The 21,712-nt window shown below is 38.3% G+C and overlaps 1 protein-coding gene across 4 annotated transcripts in view; it reads left to right on the top strand.

Moving 5' to 3' along the window:
• TRMT9B (tRNA methyltransferase 9B (putative)) overlaps positions 1-21,712 on the top strand; it is a 113,725-nt gene that overhangs the window by 73,414 nt on the left and 18,599 nt on the right. For 3 of the 4 annotated variants that reach the window (XM_041402535.1, XM_041402532.1, XM_041402534.1), the window contains one exon: positions 13,642-13,787. In XM_041402535.1, the coding sequence (XP_041258469.1) occupies positions 13,762-13,787 (26 nt within the window). In that variant the 5' untranslated portion in view covers positions 13,642-13,761. Of the gene's footprint in view, positions 1-5,669; positions 5,732-13,641; positions 13,788-21,712 lie in introns of all 4 variants that reach the window. The other variant, XM_041402533.1, reaches the window with a different exon arrangement.

Below are 21,712 nucleotides of genomic sequence, written 5' to 3'. Positions count from 1 at the left end.
AGCACCTATGGTCCTTGTTCTACCTGAAGAGAGAAAACTTAGGAGAGCTGACAGAAATGGCTAAGCTTACATGAAACTTATATTAGAGCAGCAGTTGATGGTGAACTTCAGAGCAGCTTGGAAAGGATTTTGTTTTGAAATTGAGCTTGTCCTTATTTAGATGGGAGGCTTTTAAGTTGAGAAAAGCAGATCACATGGTAAGTGGTGCTACAAAATGTGCTCTTTCTGAAACAGTCCAATCCCAGGTTGCCAGTGCAGTCTCTTGGCTCGCTCAGCTATCATCAGCTCTCACAGTTGAATGAAAGCCCAGGACCTGTAGTACTGTAACAAAATACTCATGATGTTCTGGTCTTAAACGGATATTAACTAAACCTCCTCCACTCCATTTTTCACCTCCTTCCTTTCCACATTGTATCTTCATTATTTTTCCAAATGTTACGGTTCTTATGGGCCATATGGTTCATGTTTGTAGGTGTAATACCAAAGATAATTTTCCCTGAGTTGTTTTAGTACATTTTAGAACATTTTCCTAATGTTAAATAAACCTAATAGGGCAAAATTCCATCTTCCTTTTGAAGTCACTTTTGAGCATCTAAATATTGGATTTATTTGGCCTTCCCTTTGCTTTTGGGTTATATCCATAGTAATTTTTAGCTTCTTCCCTCTCTTTTTCTCATTCACTTCTTACAGACTACTGTAGAACCAAAAAAAAAAAAAAAAAAAAAAAAAAAAAAGTTTGAACATTCAGAACTGCTATTATTTATTTTGGTTTAATATTCAAAATTATAAATTCATATTTATAAGCAGATTAATGAGACCAAACTCACTTTGAATCTGTGTTCTCTAGTTATTACTGGAGATTATGTTTCTGTTCTCTAGTTACACTGGAGAGGAATTACTTGCCTTGTCCTCTGTGTTGGGCTAAAATCTGTTGCCTTTAAAACTGTAAGAACTTTACATTTTACTTCAATAGAGGCAGAACATAACTCATTAATTACTGAAAATGAAATATTTAAAAGGCAGATTTTTCTAGGAATGTAGCACCCACTAAAATACTGTCATGGAAATTTGGTGGAAGAACAAGCACAGAATCTAAAAGAAGTTGTGGGTGCTAGGAGCTATAAGAGGAAAATTCTCTCCACTCTAATATTGAATGATAATTTACAAAAGAGAGAAGAAATTGTCTTTTCCTGTAAAGGTGTAAAATGCTAATAAAAATCAGAAAATCTATAGAAACTAGAATATCTGAAGGAAGTTTATTAGTAATACCTGGGTCGTGCTGTGGAGTATGAGAGTAGTTTTGCAGTGGGAATGGTAATTTTTGATAAGATGAAGTTGCCACTAGAAGAGTAACAAATTCTTGTAGAAGGGATTATTTCATTAGGATTTGCTAAATTTCACTTCTTTGACTTGTCTGGATTTAAATTTCCACTTGACATAATTTTGTTCAAGTATTATCCAATATATTTAAATGAATAAAGAGCTACTTGGATCTTGGCCTTTCAGAAGAAAATAAATATTATTAGCTACAATGCTTTAAACAGTGAATCAGGGCTTTCTCAGCTAGAATGAAATAATATTAATTATCATGGCTTATTTTTTACATCTGCCTAAAATAAAAATTGCATATTAAACAAGAGGATGGTAGATAATATATAATGACCTGTTAGTATATTAGGATGGCTATTGTTTTAGGTAGCAGTAAAAGTAATGAATAATCTTTTTATCATATTAATGTATTTAAAGGCTCTCCTGCTGATCTTCAATCTTGTATTAATCATCATGTATCCAAATAAAATAACGTATTCTTTTCACAGTGCAAGTAGAAAATTTAAGAGACAAATCAGCTTGTCTCTGGCTTCCACAGAAAGCTGTTTATTTTGCCTGACGCTGTGCTGGACATGGGCACTGAAGAAGCAGGTTGCTTTTACCAGATAATGCCAAACTTCCAAGAAAAAAAAAAAATACAGTTCTTATTTAAATTTGACACAATTTCCAGTGTTGTTGTTCAAGACACATTTAGAAATATTGCTGACCCCAGTGTAGGACTTGTACAACCTGAGAGTACTTTGATCCAGATGTAAGCTGATACAGAGAAGTTTTGTAAACCTGACAAGTGCTGGGTGTAGGGAAATTGCTGATCCCCAAATTCCAGCCTGATTATGGAACCATTAGTTTGATGTCGTCCAAGGAGCTACAATAGCAATGAGCAATCCCTTGATTTATATTAGAATTTTCTGCTAATCGTTGCAGCGTTGTGAAATAAGTTTTCATTAAACTTCTCTGACATCTCCTTGGAAGTCAATTGAAAATGAACTAATTCTTTAAGCTTTAAGCAAAAATTGTATTTTACTCTGCGTTCTACTTGATTTTTCTATTTAGGGGTATCACCAAAATTTTAATGTCTAAAAAATAAAAATAGAGAAGCTATGAGGGTTTCAAGGAGTTATGATAATTATTGAATATCCTTACATACATAAACAAAAATAAGTGACTAAGTTTAGAGGAACTGAAGACAATGTGCTGTCAGCTGCAGTATATCAGAACTAGTGAGCAGTGGCTAGCTCTTTTGAAAATTTTTTTTTTTTTTTTTTGTTTTGGAACTCTGGGCAGCAGGTCAGAAACAGCAACACTTATTTGTCTACAGCACAAAACGTATTTGTAAATTGTACATTGTATTATTAGATATTATGACAAAGGTAAAATGCCTGTCAGTCTCACAAACACACACATATCTGTCCCACTGTTCTCAGTGCAGTTCTCTCAGGTTTACAGTGGGATAGGTAGGGATACAGGTGCTGGACAAGCAGGATTAACTCACAGGAATATCAGCAATTAGGCCTTATTTCTTCTCATTACTTGGGTGCCTATGGGAGCCATTGTGGTATAATGAGAGCAAAGACTCTAGATAATTTTAATGTGCTTAAGTATCTCCATTCCAGAAGAATCTATTTGGTTTTATTACGGATACAGTATGCAATTTCGTTTATAATAGCAGCATTGAGCCTTGAAATTAAGCAACACAGCTAAGGAAGGGCTGTGTGGCAAAATATGTTTCATGTCTGTAATTACAGACTTCAAAAACCCTCTCTTCCCTTGAAATCTCTTATAGATTGCCATCCAAAGGGAAATTTCTGTAACTGAGTTGAATACTGGATATTTTCAAAACTCATGTGGGAGAATCACAGTAATGTACGAAACATTAACTCTAACATTGTTGTAGTTATAATTATTTTGCAAGAATCACCTTTCCCCCAGGAAGGTAGCAGTGATCATGATGCATCCTCTAGAAAGATATCCAAATGTTTCTCAGTGCACATCACCTGCAGCACAAGGTCTAATTACTCTTTTTCACTACCTTCTTGTAATAGCATTTCTGTTTTGCAGAAGGCTGAAAATGAGTCATGGAGGAATTGTCTTCCAATCATGTTAGCATCCATTCACACAGCTGCTTAAAAGGATTTTATCAGGACATGCTTATTCACTAGGATGCCTCAAAAAATTGGATTCTGCAGAATGTACCCATATGAAAATCTTCATGCACATAAGCAGCTTAACTTGAACAGTGACTATCATTCAACAGTTACACAGCTAAGTTCATTCCTCTGAAACCTTTCAGTCCTATAAAGTTGATAGTTATTATTCTGGTATTGGTAGCTATGACTTCAGGGTGGTTGAAGAGCAGCAAAGCATAAATCTAGGCTTTCAAAGCTTAATTCCACAGATCCTTAATTCTTCAAATACAAAAATCAGCAAAATATTTATTTCCTGATGTGTTTTGATGTTGAAATAGTATTTTCTTCTGGTCTTTACATGTGGCCTTGTGCCCATACTGCAGGACTGCAGTACATTAATCAGCAGTGTAGTGTGACATCTTGGAGAAGTAATAGGAAGGAATCTGCTGCCTCCTGCCCACTCCTTCAGTGAAGGTGCTTTGCAGCCCAATACAACATTTAATTTCTATTTATGTATTCCCTCACTTGGACTGGGAAGTTGCTCTTAGATCTGTGGGAGGAAACAGACATTTTGTGACATACACATATTTGAGAAAAGCCATGAGACTCTATGATTTCTGTATAGTGAGTACAGACACAACCAGAAATGGGACTTAAATCCCATAATGTAGCCTCAGATCAGTTCTTGTTAGGGACGTATATGTCAGAAACATGTGACAATAGGGAGTTGAGATGAAATGCTGTGTTGCAGTTGTCTCTGTTACTCACTGCTAGTTTGCAGTGTGTCTGTGCATGTGGTTTAGTTGAGATGACAGTCGTGGGAGTACAGCTGTTCTCCTTTGAGGGACAGCTCATCTGGGGTAGACAGATGCTCTGAGCTGGAGCAGAGCCTGAACAGTGAGCCCAGCTGGATGCTACCTGGCTTCATGCTGGTCACACATCTTCTCTAAGTCAGGCATACTGGGAGGTGCAGCACAGGGACACACATGTCTGAATAAGCTCAGCCAGGCTTCAACTTGGAGTATTGGCTGGAGTTCAGGGCTGGCCCTTGTAGACCTCCCAAAAGAGCATTCACTAGTGACAAACCTGGAGCTCAGAGAGGGACAAGAACAAAGTTTCCTTGAGGGAAAGGAGATGACAATTTTTTTTTGGGTACTTTGCTTTTTAGCTTAACAGTGATGTGTTAATGCTTGGAACCGGCTTGAGGCAGCACTGTGGCCCCAGTCAGTGTTCTGGGAAATGAAAACCCACGATCTCCGAGTGACTGTGTGACATATCTGGCCTTGACTCTTACTCATGCACATCTGTCCTATGTTCTGAACTCCTGAAGCTACCCTGGCAGCCCCTATGTAACTAAAAAGTAGAAGATTCTTAAGGAGACAAGAATTCTACAGCAAATGAGGGAAAGGGTTTTCTGGTTATCTTGGTTATGGATGAGGATGGAAGGTAGAGCTTTTTGTAACTAAAATATTTTAGAATAAATATGTTTGCTCTTTTTAAGCACAGTATATTGTCTGAGAAAGCCAAGTTGGCTTCTGTGTAGAGGTTGTGTGGGAGACCTTTTCATTTACCCACTGATATTTAATGGCATGAGATAACCTTCAGACACAATTGTCATTGATTTGCTTATGAATTCTGGAGAAAGTGCCAGATGAGCAGTGAGGCTTTGTGGTATGTGGCTATTATGTATTTGCCTTGCTGCTTAGCTTGAGCACTGCCAAAGTCTTTTTCAGTACTTTCAATAAATCCCTAGGGTATGTTATAAAAAACTTCTATATGAACCCATTAGTAATTCCCAGACAATGTCCAATGAGGGAGAACCCTAGGATTTCTTAAAATTAAAATAGTGCGCAGAGGATTGGATGAAATATTGTAAAAAACATTTGGAATATTATCAAGAACTTCATGATACAGACCACTTGATGATACAGAGTACTGACATCTTTCTATTTTCATGTAATAACTGAATATAATATGTAAATTTGGTTCTTAATTGTGTGTTTAGAAATGTCTTTGTAGTCTCCATCACTAGCAGGACTCCAACAGATCCTTATCTCCCATAAACAAAAACATTTAGCTCATACCTGAGGTATGATTTAGAAATTGAGACATATTTCCCCGTAAAGTTCATTTTTTCCATGAATTAGCTACAGCTTCCTCATCATCTCCTGTTTCTATAACCTTTTTTACTTCCTTACTCTGTCTCCATTCCAGAGGATTTTTTGAGTATACCTGTTGAGACCCTTTCCTCGGATTCAGAAACAGCTGCTTCACTGGTTAGTAATTGTCACAATTCTTACTGAGAAGTTTTTGGGCATCAGAAAAGGGCTGTCCCACTCATTGTTGACATGCAAACCATAGCATATTGCAATTAAAAGCTTCCTTACTGTGGAAAAGAAAAACTTCTCTCCTGTGGAAAAGGCTGTGTGTGCAGCAGGTAGGCTAGCAAGGAAAATTAGGCATATTAGGAATTTTGTGTGCTTTAGTTGAGACTGGGCAAAGAAAATTTTGGATTGAATAGCAGATGATGTATAAGATATAATTTCTTTTTTTGTTTAAGGAAAAATAAATCCCAATAGCCCATTAGTTCCAGACTAGTCTCAGATAAAGGTCTAAGGAGCTTTCATGTGTTCTGCAGTGAATTACATTTTTATGTTCAAATCGATTGGACATGAAGAGGGAGAAAAAACCCATTTGTCAGAAATGTCAGTTTCTATTTAAGAAAGCTTCATCACAGTTGTTACAATTCTATTACTCTGCTGCATGCCAAATCAATCATAAGAACTTGAAAAAAACAATCAAACAGGCATTCTTAAAAGATTGTTCTTGTTTGAATTAGTCTCCAAGATCTTTCAAATGGCAAACCCCGCATTAGGATTTTTCTAAATTTATGTTCATGAGGCTTTCTTGTGTTAGATTTAAGTAGGCTACATACAATAGTTTTTTATTTTTGTAAAGTACTATGGAGCCAGTCAGAGCCAGACAATATAATTAGTATTTCTTATTCCCTGGACTGTCTCTGTAAGGCTGTTACTAACTTCGATAACATCGTGGAGAGTGACTCAGATACACTTCCAGATAATTCTCCATTGAAATTGGATGCATAATTTCTATCATAAAAATGCAGATAATTAATGGCTCTGATTTTATTTAAAATATTTAAGCCTTGTTAACTCTTTCAGATAACTTTACAGAAATAATAAAATGAAACTGAAGTGTAGAACTCTTAATTCGTGGATATCACTCATAAAATGATTAATTTTTCACTTAGGTGCTTATGTGAGCTTTAAGAAGCAGTTTAAGTAGGAGACAAGATGGAAAATTTGACCAACACTCTGTCAGGGAAGTGTGAAGACAGAAGGCAATGTCCCTTACAAAGGGACATTGGAATGCAGATGGGTTTCTTCCTTGAGACAGATACAGTGCTCATCACTGAAAGCTCTGCTCTTTCAGACATTTATCTGTCTCATGGCATTGACAGTTTAGTGTCTGCCAAAGCTCATCCATGTGGTGAAATTTAACCACATAAGGATGGCATTCGTGGAAGACAGCACATGGCTCTTGTCCTCAGCTAGCTTCTGGAAAATGTGAATAATGGGGTTTGTGGTTTTAGGACAAAAAAAAATTCTACCTTTTCCTAGGAGTTAGATTTCCAAATCAGAAGTATTTGGCTCTTTATCTACAGAGAATTTTCTGGAAAAGCTTAATGCTACTATTATTAATAGCTATTAATAGCTAATAGCTATTAATGCTATTAGCCTTGTATTCAGGGATTCAATAAAGTTGTCTTTCAATACTCTTGTCTGACACAGAGAACTTGTGCCTAGAGTCTCCCTGAGGTTCAATGCAAAGTTTCCTAGACTAGAATTTAAGTGAGGTAGCTCAAATACTGAATGTGGGCTACCTATGAGTTTGGTCTCCTTGATAAGTAAACTAAACCTTCTATATTGCAATTTTGCTCAAGATATTGCAATTCTGCTCAAGATGGTGAACAGAAAGGTTAGATATTGATGTCAGAACCATTAGGGATTTAAAAACAGCAACAGGCAGACAAGGCTTAAACAAAAGATTTGGTTCCCAAGAGTAAAGGCCATTTCTGAAAATGCAATCTCACACATTTGTGGTAGAAAGCAAGGTTGAAAAAAGCAGCCTGAGGCTGTAGAATAAGAGGTTGTCCCCATGAACCCACCAAAGAGAGAGGAAGCTATTAAGAGAACTATTGTCTCAGATCTTAAAAATAGGGATTTTTATTTGCAGCTACAACAGGTTGCTTCTCTGTTCAAAAATTTTGCTGAAAGATGAGAAAACTCACAATCTTTTGTTTCTTTCTTTCTTTCTGTCACTGATACTTCGTGCTTAGTGAACGCAGCTGTCTACAGTGAAATTACTCACATATCTGTAGATTGCTTTGTAAGGGGTCATCTTTCTGACTAAACTCCTTTGAACACTAATGACCAAAGAATGTTGTATTTCAACATGTTTCCGTTCTTCTTTTCTTTTATAGACCCACAGAATCACTAAGGTTGGAAAAGACCTCCATGACTGGGGCCAGCCATTAACCCAACACTATTAAACCATATCCCCAAGTGTCACGTCCACACATCTTCTGGCCATTTCCAGGGCTGGTGATTCCCTCAGTTCCCTGGGCAGCCTGTTTGAATGCTTGACCACTCTTTCAGTGAGGAAATTTTTCCTAATATTCAATCTTAATCTCTGCTGGAGCAACTTGAGGCCTTGTCTTTTTCACTTGTTACCTGGGGCAAGAGACCAACCCTGACCTTGCTACAACCTCCTCTCAAGTGCTTGTAGAGAGGGATAAGGTTCCCCTTGAACCTTCTTTTGTCCAGGCTGAACACTCACAGCTTCCTCAGCCACTCACCATAAAATCTGTGCTCCAGATCCTTCACCAGCTCTGTTGCCCTTCCCTGGCTCGCTCCAGCTCCTCAATGTCCTTCCTGCAGTGATGGGCCCAGAACTGAGCAGAGCACTCGAGGTGTGCCCTCACGAGTGCTGATCACAGGGGACAATCCCTGCCCTGGTCCTGCTGGCCACTACTGTTGACACAGGCCAGGCTGTCTTTGGCTTTCTTGGCCACCTGGGCACAGCTGGCTCATGTTCAGCTGCTGTCAGCCCCGGGGTCCTTTTCCTCTGGGCGGCTTTCAGCCAGTCAGGATGATTTGTTTCATTGCCTTCCCTGGTACCACGGTCAGGCTGATGGGCCTGTACTTCCCTGGCTGCTCCTTCTGAACCATCTTGTAGATGGGTGTCCCATTTGCTAAATTCCAGAAAATTGGGCCTTTCAGTTAGCCAGGACTACTGGTTAATTATGGAAGGTGGCCTGATGAGCACTTCCACCAGCTCCCTCAGTATCTTTGGCTGGATCCTATCTGTCCCCATGAGCTTGTGTGGGTCTAAGTGGTGTAGCAGGTTGTTGAGTCATAATCCCTTTGGATTACGGGTTATGGGGACTTCATTGTGCTTCCTCTCCCTGTTTCTAGCTCTGGGGGCTGGGTACCCCAAGGGCGCCTGGTTCTACTGAAGCAAAGAGGACATTACATACATCAGCCATTTTCTCATCCTTTGTCACTATGTTTCCCTCTGCATCTAGTATAGGCTGAAGAGTCTCCTTAGCCCTCCTTGTGTTTCTGATTCACAGAAAAAATTTTTGTTGTCTTTTTTGGCAGCAGACAAAGTTCTAGCTGAGCTTTGGCCCTTCTATTTTTTCCCTTCATAACATCACAATGTCCTTGAAGTCCTTCCAAGTTGCCTGCCCCTTCTTCCAAAGGTGATACAAATGAATATTCCAACAAAAGAATAGACCAAACTTGCCACATCAACTATAATGCAAAGTCACTTCTTTAGGTCAGGCAGAAGTATACTTCTTGTAGCCAAGGAAAACAACTACCTCTGTCTAGCCTTTATGGATGTTATAATTTCTTTTTTGAGATGATCCTTTCTAATACGTAGCACTTCCTCTTCCTTTGCTGGTAAGCCTATGTAAATGTTTCTTATAGAGCAGAGCCAACTCTTCAGGATCTATAAAGAGACATATTTTTAAAAAGCATCTATTAGCTTATCAAAGTTCTGAAAGGATTTTTGTTGATCTGAGGGACAAATTGGTTGGAGATGGCCAAGAATGCCTTCATGTGTTACTGTAAATGATTTATGAACCCTGGGTTTTCATGGCGTGTTAAAAATTCATATGAACATTAGATTTAAATTTTAATTATCTGAACTAGCTGAAGCACTTCTTCAGGCTTGTAATTGGGCAGATATATAGCATTATACACAGCAGTGGAGACTTGGGACTTGTGTACAGATCATCAGATGCATTATGTAGCCTACTCTCATTGATGGAGAGTCTAAATTTGGTACTTGAATAACTTGGTATCTCCCTTTAATCATCCAAATACAGACTATGTCAATAATTTGTGTTTACTTTTAGCCTGATTTTGCTAAATTTCTTTAGACATATTTGGATTAGTAGACAGTAACAGCTTATTTAACTAGGAAGCACTACTAAATGTGAGTGGTGATAGTGAAATCTGACCCTGCATCTGCTCTTTGCTATCTTTCTAGTTTTGGAAAAAATATAAACCAGTTACCTTGCACTTTTTTGTCTTTTTTATTCAAATCTCATAGCTTTGTTGAGGCTGTATTCCTCTTACTTGACCAGAGTCATCTGAGCACATTATTGAAGCACACTAAACATGTGCTCCAATTTAAATTGCTGAATTGGCTTTTTAGCAGACAGTATGAGGGACCACTGGAAGGCAGATCGTCCCACCTTTTTAAGAGTGTGACAAACTGCCTTGTGCAGCTGCTTGTCTCTCTCTCCCTGTTATCCATGTGGGAGTATGGACTGTTAGGTAGGTAAATACACCTACAGGGAGTTTTAGGTACCAAGTTACCAGATATTAATCCATCAGAAATGTCTTTTTTTCCTTCTTTTTATTTTTCTTTTTTTTAATTGAGAAATCAAACAGGGACCTGTGAAGTTCTGTTTTTGTGCAATAGCAAAATATTGGCAAGGAAACTGCTAAGGAGTATTTTCTTAATATTGACAATGGAAGGTAACAGAGAGATCCAATCATCTTTTAAAACTTTAACCAAGATGGCAAATAATTTTTTTTTAATGTGTGCTTATGGGATTTAATTTGCTAAAATAACTTCTCTGAGATTCCTGTAATAGGAAGCTAATAAACTGAAAAGCTTCAGTGTTGCCAAAAGGAGTATCTCTTTAAGCATTTGGTTTGAGAATTTGTATAAACTGGAGGAAAACCCAAAGAGTTATATTGTCTTAATTATACTTAAATTTGAAATCCTAGGAATGCAGTCTTCTAATACAGAAGTGTTATAACTTTGAAAGAGCTGAGATAAAGAAAAATTAAACTACTTACAAATAAATATTTCTTGCATAAAAGAGAGAAAGCAGTAGCTGATATGAGTAATGTAAACATTTACATTTCAAATGTTCTCTGCCAGACTTCATACAAAATATCAAATATTCAAAGATATTTAAGCTAATTGTTTATCTTATTCCAGATGGTAAAGAATTGCTCCTTATTTTAGAAGTGGGCATGACAATCACAAGTATGCACCTAAGTAGAAAGGAATGTGCCCAGTTCTGTAATATATATTTATAGTTCTTGCCGTGGCGGTCATTCAAGACATCTCTTGCTAAGAAGGGGCTGCTTGTGTAAGAGGAAGCTGCAGGTAAATGGAGGTATCAGGTACTGCACCTTAGTTCTCAGAGAAGATACTGTGGTTCTCACAGGACTGGCAGTTCTCATCCCCTTGGCTGATGATCTTGTGATTTTTGATGTTGTCTCCTTCTCCATGGAGCCTTGTTATCTCTGAAAGGAAATGCAACCAGCTGTGAGCCTGTGCACTTACATCTCCTTTGAGGAAACAAGGGCAATCAGTGAAGCAGCAGAACACTGGCATGCACTAACCTTTCTGGCAGAAAGAATGAGCCTGCTAGATGTAGCTTCCTTTATGAAGACATCATATAGGTTACAGTGTTCATTAGAAGGGCCTCAGTGTAGGTGGGAATCTTATCCCTGTCTCTCCTTATCTTTCAATGTCCTAGTGGCAGCCTTGGACTAGGAATGTACAGTCTGCTCTCTGGAGATCAGGGATCTCCTATCATGATAATGGTCACTAAGAGTGGAGAATGTTACATGAAGAATATGCCTGCTGCTGACCAACAAATGGTTTGTGTTTCAGACCAGCAATTATTCTCTCATTGAGGCAAGGTCTTTCAAAACTTGCCACCTCTCTTCCTCAGAGTAGACAAATAGATAACCATTTCTGAAATATATCTACTTTATTTTTCTTTAGATCCCTGTAAATTCTCAGTAGTAAAAGTAATAATAATAAATTTGTGGGGGCTTGAGGTGTAACACAGAAATAGGTTTGCTTTTCCCTGTGTACAGTCACTTCAGAAATACCTGCTGGCTCAACTGGGACCAGCCAGCCAGTTCTTTTTGAGTAAGGTGCAGAACAGAATGTAAAGTTTGCATCAGCCTTGAGTGATCCTTTGATCTTAACAGCTGTATGTCTTGAATGCACACCAGCATGAGCTCTGAAAGGGTTTGTTTATATGATCTTCCTCCATCATCTTTCTCACAAGGCTCCTGAATAAGGTGATCAATACTCATGGAAGGTTTCAGAGTCTTGAGGATATGTTTAAAAGGTGTGACACAACCTAGCTTTCTGCCATAATGCAGAATTCAGCTCCTGCATTCTGGGGTAGTGGACCTTTTGGGCTAGGGTGTCCACTAAACTGATCTCCAGGCTCAGATAAGAGGTTGAAATGTGAGAGCTGAGCTAAAGAGACAAGGCAGAATCATGGGATTACTGACTGATCTGGACCTCTTATACTACTCATATGCTTGAGGAGTGATTCAGATGCTTAGATGATGAGTATGGATTGAGAGTCTGTGTAGAACAGAAAAATACAGTTAAATGAACAAATGTGACACATGTACAAAGCAAAAACATTTCATTTGTAACAATACCAAACAGGAACTAGGGAAAATATCATGACTCTTGGAGAAGAGCACTGAAAATTTCTGATAAATGTTTGTTTCTATTATTAAAATATGATCTACAAATAGATATAATATAAACCAAATTGTGGAGTAATACAAGTAGAACAAGAACTACTAATACTGCAAAATAGTATTAAACTCCAATAAATTGTATGTTTCCAAAAATATTTTTAGTTCATATCCATATAGTACCAAGAAAAACCAGTCACATTTCTAGTTGGTCTGATTGTAAGTGTTTATGAAAGCAGCACAAGAATCTCAAGGGGCACTTCACATTTGTAGCAAGTGAAAATTTGGGAACAGAGTGTGGTCTTGTGATTCTTACTCTGAATCAACCAAAAATAACACTTTTTTTTAAAGTTAAGACTCATAAATCCTAACATCCCTATATTTTGCCATCTGACCTATTTCTGAACTCCAGTCTAAACAGGTCTCATATTGACCTAAGGAATATGTAGATATTCACTCAAATGAAGACAGTAAGGCTCAGTTCAGTGGTCTAAGTCTAGATTTCAGTGCCATTTGTGATGACCCAAGGAGTCCTGCCAGACTTCCACACTTCTGCAGAAAAGCACTGGTTTTTTACAGTTCCTGTATTGTATTTTCTGGTCTTGTGGGGATATTTCAGATGCACAGTCCCCTCTCTGTAGCCATCTAAACTGAGATATCTTCATCTGTGAGGAAGTACTTGTAACTTGGATTGTGTAACTAAACATTCTTTCAAACAGATGGCTCAGCAGCATCCATTTATGTGATTTAGTGGGAATTGTATATGTTGTCCAAATGCAGATATGTGGTTAGCAAGCTCTTGTGGATGCAGAACTAGTGCACAACTATGTGACAAGTGTGATTGGCAGTGGCTAAACTGGTAGAAGCCAAACAGCTTGCTGTATAAGCATATCCAGAGAAGGTAAAGAAGTTCCCTGCTCCCTGTCCCTCTGAATGCAATAACATTCAGCATCCTGGCCCTTACCAGACATTTCCCTTCAGGTCTTTGTTGCAATTCCTGTCAAAATACAGAGATGCCAACCTAAAGTCAACTCATGCTCAAGAACATTTTGTACAGCTTTTCTATTGGAAGATTTTGGGAGTACTACATTTCAACCACATCTTTTTACTCCTTATGCCAGGTGCTTTTCCTGCCACTGGTTGTTCTCTTGAGACCTAAATGCTCCAAGTAAGATCAATAGAGGAACATGTTCATTTCTCCCTGCTGGTGACAACACTATGCTTCCAAAGGAGAAATCTGAATGTTCTTGGAAAGTAAGCTCTATGGGTAAGTCTAAAATGGATAACCATTTCAAAGTCTGCTAAAGTTCTGTTGTGTATTTTGGGTGTTCTTGCTGGTATTAGAATCCTTCAGAGGCACATGGAAAGTTGACCTACAGCTTTAGTGAACTGAAGAAGGTATATTTTCAAGATGAGACGTGAAATTCAGAAAGACAATTTGTTATAAAAAGGGGTAAAAAGCTTTTTTACAATTAAGTAAAAACCTCTGTTAAAGACCTAACTGGAAATTACAGGCAACTCTCTTCAAAATGGAAACAGTTCCATAATAAACAACCAGGATAGCAACTCAGTATTTACTGCCCCTGTGAGTGCAGTGAATCCCCCTGCTCAGCATGGGTCTTCTTGGGAAGTAAAGCTGAGGGAGCTAATGTCTGGAACAAGGATGAGACATTTCCAAGTGAGGCAGTGTTCTTTTATGCCTGGAACTGCAACAGACTGGACTAACAGTTCAGCAGCCTTGTCAGGATTTTCCCCAAGATTTTTCTCCATTCTGGAAAAGGAAAAAGAAAGTTATTAAAACATTTTAGATATGGAAAGAGAGTAAGATTCCCAGGACCTAATAATTGACTTAATTCCTATCCAGAGCATAGCCTAGGGGTGCTTTCACAACACTTGCACACCTGCAATTCTCTGGCCTGGGGAGGGCCAGTGTCACAGCACTGGCTGGGGACCTCCTTTTATGAATAACTTATTATCTGAAGTTAGAGATGGCCTTTGAGAAAGATCTTTGAGGTGTGGCCTCCAAAATGCCACATCATTGTTCTTCAGTAACCACTTTCACTTGCATTTCTGAATCTGAGTTTCCTCTTGCTCATAGGAGGGTGCAGAAAGATAGATTCTGGAATGAAGTGGCTGAGGTAAAAGTTTTTGGTGAGACTATGATAAACACGGATAGAGATTTGCTCATCCCATCCCCCTGTGTGAAGACCCATAACTATAATAGGAGTTCTTCCCATATCTTAAGAAGCTCCTACTTATTATTAAGTTCATTTTTATGGGGTTACAAAAGGCACATTTTTTACTAAGTCTTTTCTTCTCGACTGAGAGGACTCTGCAACTCTTTGACGCATGTTCTTTGCTTGGATTTATTTTTAGTAATGTTCTCTTCATTTTCTGTTTTTTGGGTTTTTTTCCAAATAACTTTTAATAAAACTAAATTAAACTAAAAGAGAAGAGAGAGAAAATCAGTTTGCAATGAGGCATAAGACACTTCACTTTGTTACTGTAGCATAAAAATGGGCAAAGTCAAAGGTCCTGGAGTATAATAGATCTGTGAGCCATCTCTAAGAAGTGCTTCCAAAAGAATTCCTTTCCATCAATCTATTTTTAAATACAAAAGAATAGAAGAAACATTTTCAGCATTTCACTGGATTGAGAATGCAAGAGGAATACCATGGGAATAAGTTTAGAAACACTGAGAACTCAAATTCAGACTCTTTGATGTTAACAGCTTTTCTTGCAAAGACAGAATATTTTTCCTCTACTTAGGATAGAAATTCCCACTGTTACACATATGCAGCTAAAGTGAGAATTTTCATAGTTCAGGTTAGACAAGAAGGTCTTACTGCAGCATATCACATGTGTTTTCTGCTTCTTGGTGGTCAGAAGAATTAAATCAGACTAATCTCCCTGCCACCTCCTCTTCCCTCCTGTTGGGCTGATGGACAAGAAACCAGAGCTCTGTGCTTTGGGTCAAGATGAGCACTTTGGGCTATTTGGTCTTGAGAGTTACAGGATTGGGTATGCATGGGAAGAACAGGAGCTTCAGGTACTATGGAGATAAGTCAGAGGACTCTACAGCCCCTGTAGAAACAGAAACAGTTTCTGCTTGGAGCTTAGGGTACCAGAGAGCTGACATGTTCCCAGTAGCTCAGGTACCTAGTTCAGCAAAAGACAATATTTATAGTCCTATTCTAAGCTCATCTTCCAGCTAAAGAAAGCAAAAGATAAGAAAGATGCACATGGTCTTGCTGTGATGGATCTTGGTCTGCTGTCAATATGAGGAGACTGTGGACATGCCATCCTTCAGTACTGCCCATATGGTCGCTGCCAGCATGACACAGGCACTGCCTGTTAATGGGGTGTGACCATTCCATGGAGGGACTGATGGGATGCTCACTCCTTGTATTTCTTTTTGTCTGGTGCAATAGAGAGTGGCTTTAGCAATATTTGAAAACATTGGTTGATGGTTCTGTTTTTACAGTGTTTGTGTTTCTTGTTCAATACAGCAGAACCACATGAGAACTGAATCACATTCACCCATTTCCAAACTGTGTGTGACAATCTGCACAGTATGAGAAATTAATAGCAGTTGTATCTTTCAAGTTCAGTAACTCAGGCATCAGAAGAGTCAACTTTTCTTGAATTCTAACTCGATTTGTAATGCACCTGGTAAATGTCTGCCCTTTCAGAAACACAATTTCACTTCTGCTGAAATAAGCACTAAGAATACTAATGCAGGTGAAGTAGTTTATTGTTGGTATGAGCAACACCATAAGCAACCCATAATGAATCTAAAATGAATAACAAGTAGCTGTCATTGTATGATTTAAGATTCTTTAAACAAAAGATAAGGCAATAAGAAAATCAAAGAAAAAGGCTCCTGAAAAGACAAAGGAAAACCTGAGTTGCTTTTTTTGCTTTTGCTGTGACACTGGTGGGAGAGCAACTGTAGAGGTGAGTGGAGCCTCAGATAAAGGCTTGGAAAAGCTCTCAAACATGTTGAGAACAAAGAATCTCTGCAAGAACACTTTTGACCTTAAAGTGAATTTGAAGGAAGACTACTACCTCCAGCTTCCCACACCTCCTGGGACAGCTGGTCAAAAGCCTGGTAAGCCCCTGTTAACAGTGTGCTGAGTCACATTTGGCACCACACATGAATTGTTTCTCTGAACAATGTGCACCACACTGTTCTAGTCTGTCTTAAGCTGTTTCTAGATTGAATAGCTAAAGCAATCTGGGACAGGGTCAGTGTCTAGAAAGCTAAAGTGAACTCTGGCTTATTCATGGTCTTCATTTGTGTTTTTGGACAAGTAATTTGATTTTCTGTGACACAATGATTGTTATTAACTTAATAGAGGAAGCAAAGTCTATGACTTCTGAAGAAAAGTAGAAGCATTAGGGGCCTGTAGCTTCCTTGACCCAGGAATGGACAAGAATCTCTATTGTGCAAGTACACTCTTCACTTTCTGTTTTCCCTCTCTTACCTTTACTTATCTCTAAAGCTGAATTTCAGGTCATACTGGAGACAGTCAGTGAATTGAATTTTTATTATATGCTTCAATTGAGATCAAAATGTCAAAACACTATAGAAAAGTAATCTTTATTTTTAGCCACAGAGAGGAAATGTATATACTTGAAAAGTCTGTCCTTGTGAAATGTCTGCAGCACTTTTGCAGAGGCAAGAAATGCAAGTACTAAGTGCTTTGTCCTGAAGACACTTCCATTGAATAATAATTAGTCCTTGTAAGGTAAATAAACCCAACCCTCCTTCTCTGCATGCCAAATAAGGTCTTCATGACTTCAGGATGCTGGGATGCAGCTCAGGGTCCAACAATATGCTGCCTTAACTTCTATAGTTTGTGCCTGTCAGCAATCCTGAAACACTTGTGCTCCTCTATCTCCAGCTACTTAAGTGCAAAATTATGTCACATTGTCCTGTTTTACATTGTAATTTTATTAGCAAATACTTTGTCTCTTTGCTACCACAAAAACCCCACTGACTTCCTGCTGCTGAAAACTGACATTACAAAACAAGAAAGAGGAAGGTTTATATCAAAATGAAACCCAACAAAGCAATTGTATCAGAACAAGGTGTTCCCAATCTGATTAATAAAGACAACAGTCTGTGTTCATATTTCTTCCAAAATTTTGATTTAAATAAGCTAAAATACGTATGAAGTACAACTTACCAATGTACAGATTTTACCCATCCCTACTGTCACTTGGCAGCTTTTTTAGCAGATAAATTTGGTCCATCTATAGGTTTGGGAATTGGAGTTCTACTTCCTGGAGAATAGTCTGTGAATCTACTTGGGCAAGATAGGACATAGAAAAAAGGACAGTACTGGCACTTTAAGGAGCACTGCATTTTATGTGGATTTCTATAATTGCATTTCCTAATAATTATTTTTCAACTAATTTTTATGCAATACCACTACAGTTGTATCTCACTTTAGTCTCTGATAGTGAAAAAAGAAAGGCTTTTCCCTCTTTCATGTTCAGTTCTGTTTGCTTTACCTCTTGCACCAACTTTACTGAAATCACAAAGAAATAACAAAGACTCTTTCCAGTGAGGTGAATAGGAGTTGTCCTGTAGAGCTTGGTTGTACTTAAGTATTAAATAATAGTGCTTAGCTCTTGTGCAACTTAATGCCTTATAATCTTCAAAGCACTTTACAAATCTTAACTAGTTAATCCCCACAGCAGCTCTGCATGGTAGGCTGTGAAGGTCACACATTAAAGATCTTCCGTGATACAAGCCTGACTGCATAGTAAGCCTATGGCAAAAAATACCTGCACAGTTACGTTCCTGAAGTCATGAGTGCTTAATTTTACTGGACTGTAATGTGGCTTACTTTCAGTAAATTTGTTTTGCTTTCTTATCCCACTCAAAGTAAATCCATTACACCCTGCAGCATGGCTCAGCACACACTATTAATCAAAATTTTGAGAATTTTTTTTATTATTAAAACTCTTGGAAGCAAAAGAGAAGCAGAGGATATGAATCTTATTTAAGAAATCAGGTTTCTATTGCCAGTGATTGAAAAGACCATGTATGGGAAAGGGTCAGAAAGTCCCTAAGACTGAAGCACTCAGGACAGTAACGATGATTTTTAACAACTTCTTTTGAAAATTTGACTTTTGTGATACTGAGATTGCCAGGCAAACAAAATATGCTTATACTCAATTTCACTGGGAAACTTAAGCCTTTAGAGACCCTATTTATTTGAGAAATAGCATGGTTTTTCTAGCTCGAATTTTCTTTGGATTTTCATGTTCCAGAAAAAAAAAAATCAAATAATTGCTGCTGAAGAATATTATTTCTTCAGCCTTTTCAGGTCTAAAATGTCCCACGAAGTGGAGCTACTGCTTTTAGTTCACTGTAGCACAAACACCACTGCTTCCACCTGTTGTTAGTTCCGATGGAAAACTTTTTAAAACAACATTACAGTTTGACAGTAACATTATAATTCTATGTGAAGACCAAATTCACCAACCAAGGGTGTAAGTCATTAGTTCATGACTACCTCTTAAGCATCTGCATGGAAAATAAGCTCCTCAAAGGTGTTTATTCTTTGTACTATTTATTGTAGAGAGGAAACAAAGTCTTAAACTGACGAGGCCTTCTTCCAACGGAAGCAAACATAGAGTTTTTGTCACAAGTTTAAAAAAACCCCATCAGTTTTCAGAACGTCTACTGAGACACTGCAGCCTTATTTATAAATACAGCATGATCCTTCCCCTCCAAGGCACCAGGCAACTTAATGCCTCCTTTTGCTTTCAAGTACAACTGTCTCTTTGTAAAGCTTGTAATTTGAGAGCTGATCCTTTGTAATAAGGAAGCTCTATGATATCATGAAGACTGACCTAGATTCCTTATTTCCCTACTGCTTCAACCTGGAAACTTTTATTTCCTTGGGTTTCCTTCTCTTTTTTCCCTTGCTTTGTTTTTATTCCTTTCTATTTTCTTTTTTTTTCCCCCCTCACCTTTGGAGAAAAATCACAAATAAACTTTGAAGGAATAATTAACAGTTGCTGTAACCCTATGGTAAAAACCTTTACCTGACTGACTGCAAAAGGTAATCTAAGGGTAAAGGTTTCAGACAGACCAGGGAGAGAACAGTCTCCAGATGAAAGATGATAAGGGATGAGCACAAAAGAGATGCTAGAAAGTAAAGGAATAAATGAATGGGAATGCAAGAGGCAACATAATTAGCATGTCTTACATGCCTGCCACTACATAATTTCAAATGTTCCAAATGGAGCCTGGTATTCTGCAGACAAACTCATAATTAAGTACAGGGTTGCGACGCACAAGCACAAGAGGTCTGAATTAAGGTTTCATGGGCAGCCTTCTGGCTTTCCCAATGTTTGGTCACTTAATTTAATGACCTAAATCCTTTTTAATATAGAAAAAAAAAAGGTTTTAATGAGGTCTTTTAATTGTTTAGGGAGTAGGGCATGCTGCAGACTGCAGTTTATTATGTAATTGTAGATGCATAGTACTCCAAAGGAAAAAGTATTCTATTTTCATTTTGCCTAAAATGTATGTTTGAGACCATGATTTGTATGATGAGACCATGATGAGACCTTAATAAATGTGGGGGTTGGGTTAACCTTAATGAAACCTTAATAAAAATAAGGTGGTTTTTTTTTTCCCTGAAGTGTATTAAGCTACATGACTAACATCTATTTTAAATGCAGCAGAAGCAGAAAGTCTGGAGAGACTCTATAGGACTGATACATAATTGTTTTAGGAACATCCAGGAAAGATTAGGTGGTAAGGGAAAAGGCTGTGTGAATTCCCTACAGTAGAGTTTTATAAGTCTACATCAAAATTGTTTTCTTAGAAGAATGAATTTGAGGCAGTTCTTTCAAACAGAAGAGCTTTTAAAATAAGTAAATATTTATGTCAACAAATAACATAAGGTGGTATTCACACTTGAGGAATTTTATCTGAAGGAAGAATGAGGCATATATGGTATCATCTTCCAAAACAGGTACCTGAAAGAGTCTGGGAATGGCAGACCATGATTTGTCTGCCCATTTAGTGACACTACATTACGGAATTAAATTAGCAGAACATACATGAAGTATGGCATAACAGGGACAAGTCAACACAATGTTTGCAAAGGACATTCGCGTCTTACAAATTAGTCAAAGCTCTTTGAAGATGTTAAGAAGGCTTGTTATTATCTAGCTATTGAATTCCTTCATAATGGAGACCAAGAGTTTCATCATTACTTCATGACTTTGGTACATTTAATAAAATATTAGGTTTATGTGTTTTCAGTATGCTTATTCTCATCTTGTTCTTATATTCTTCCCCTGAATCTTTTCATTCAGGTAGGATTGTCAAAGTAAAGGGAATGCATGTTCTTGAGCAATTTTGTCAGTCCTGAAAATCCCATCAATACACAGTCATGTTCCTCATAATCCTGTCTTCGGGTCTTGAAACTGATTTGAGCAAAAGACTATCTGTAATAGGAAACAGTTCAATGCATTCAGTACTTTGTGCAATGTTGTGCTGAGTTCCCTGCCTGCCATACTGGCTAGTATTGTTTCATTGCATTTTTCTTTATCTGTAATCTCTTATACATAATTTATAAGTTCTTGGAACGTGAGTATCTCTTTAGCACATGTTTATAGTGCTAATTTTATTGGTGTGTGGCTGGGTTTTTTCGTACTTGTGCAGTAAACACCTGTAAGTATATGAAAGTATAGAAACAATCTGCCATTTTTAGACTGCTTTAATAGGAATCAGTGCGGGAGTAGGGGAAAAAAATTATTCACTCTCAAGAGCCACGGGATGGGAAGACTTGCAGACAGGACCTAGGCACAAAGGTTAGCTTTGCGCTTAACCTTTAAATGAGCAAGGGCTAATCTTCCTTCCAGCAGACAGCACGGCTCCCATCAACCTCGGTTTAGAGGAGCTCGGGGACCCTGCTGCTGTCCCCCAGCAAACCCCGCTTCCTTGACGGAGCATCCCTCCGCCACCATCGTCTCCATCAGCACCACCCTCCTCGCGGAAGACGCCCAAGGCACGAGACAAGACCGCAAGGAGAAGAGTTAACAGGGAATTGATAACCCGGCCCCTTTTTTGCCTTACCCCGCCTCCTCCCGCTTGCGGGGAAGTGAGGGATCAGGACGCGCCGAGCGGGGGTGGCCCCGGCGGAGAGGTGCGGGGAG

This window comes from Onychostruthus taczanowskii, unplaced genomic scaffold, assembly GCF_017590055.1.
Source record: "Onychostruthus taczanowskii isolate IOZ18803 unplaced genomic scaffold, ASM1759005v1 scaffold2, whole genome shotgun sequence".
NCBI classification, from domain to species: domain Eukaryota; kingdom Metazoa; phylum Chordata; class Aves; order Passeriformes; family Passeridae; genus Onychostruthus; species Onychostruthus taczanowskii.
The sequence above is the reverse complement of the archived record's forward strand: the minus strand, read 5'-3'. Positions and strand labels throughout refer to the sequence as shown.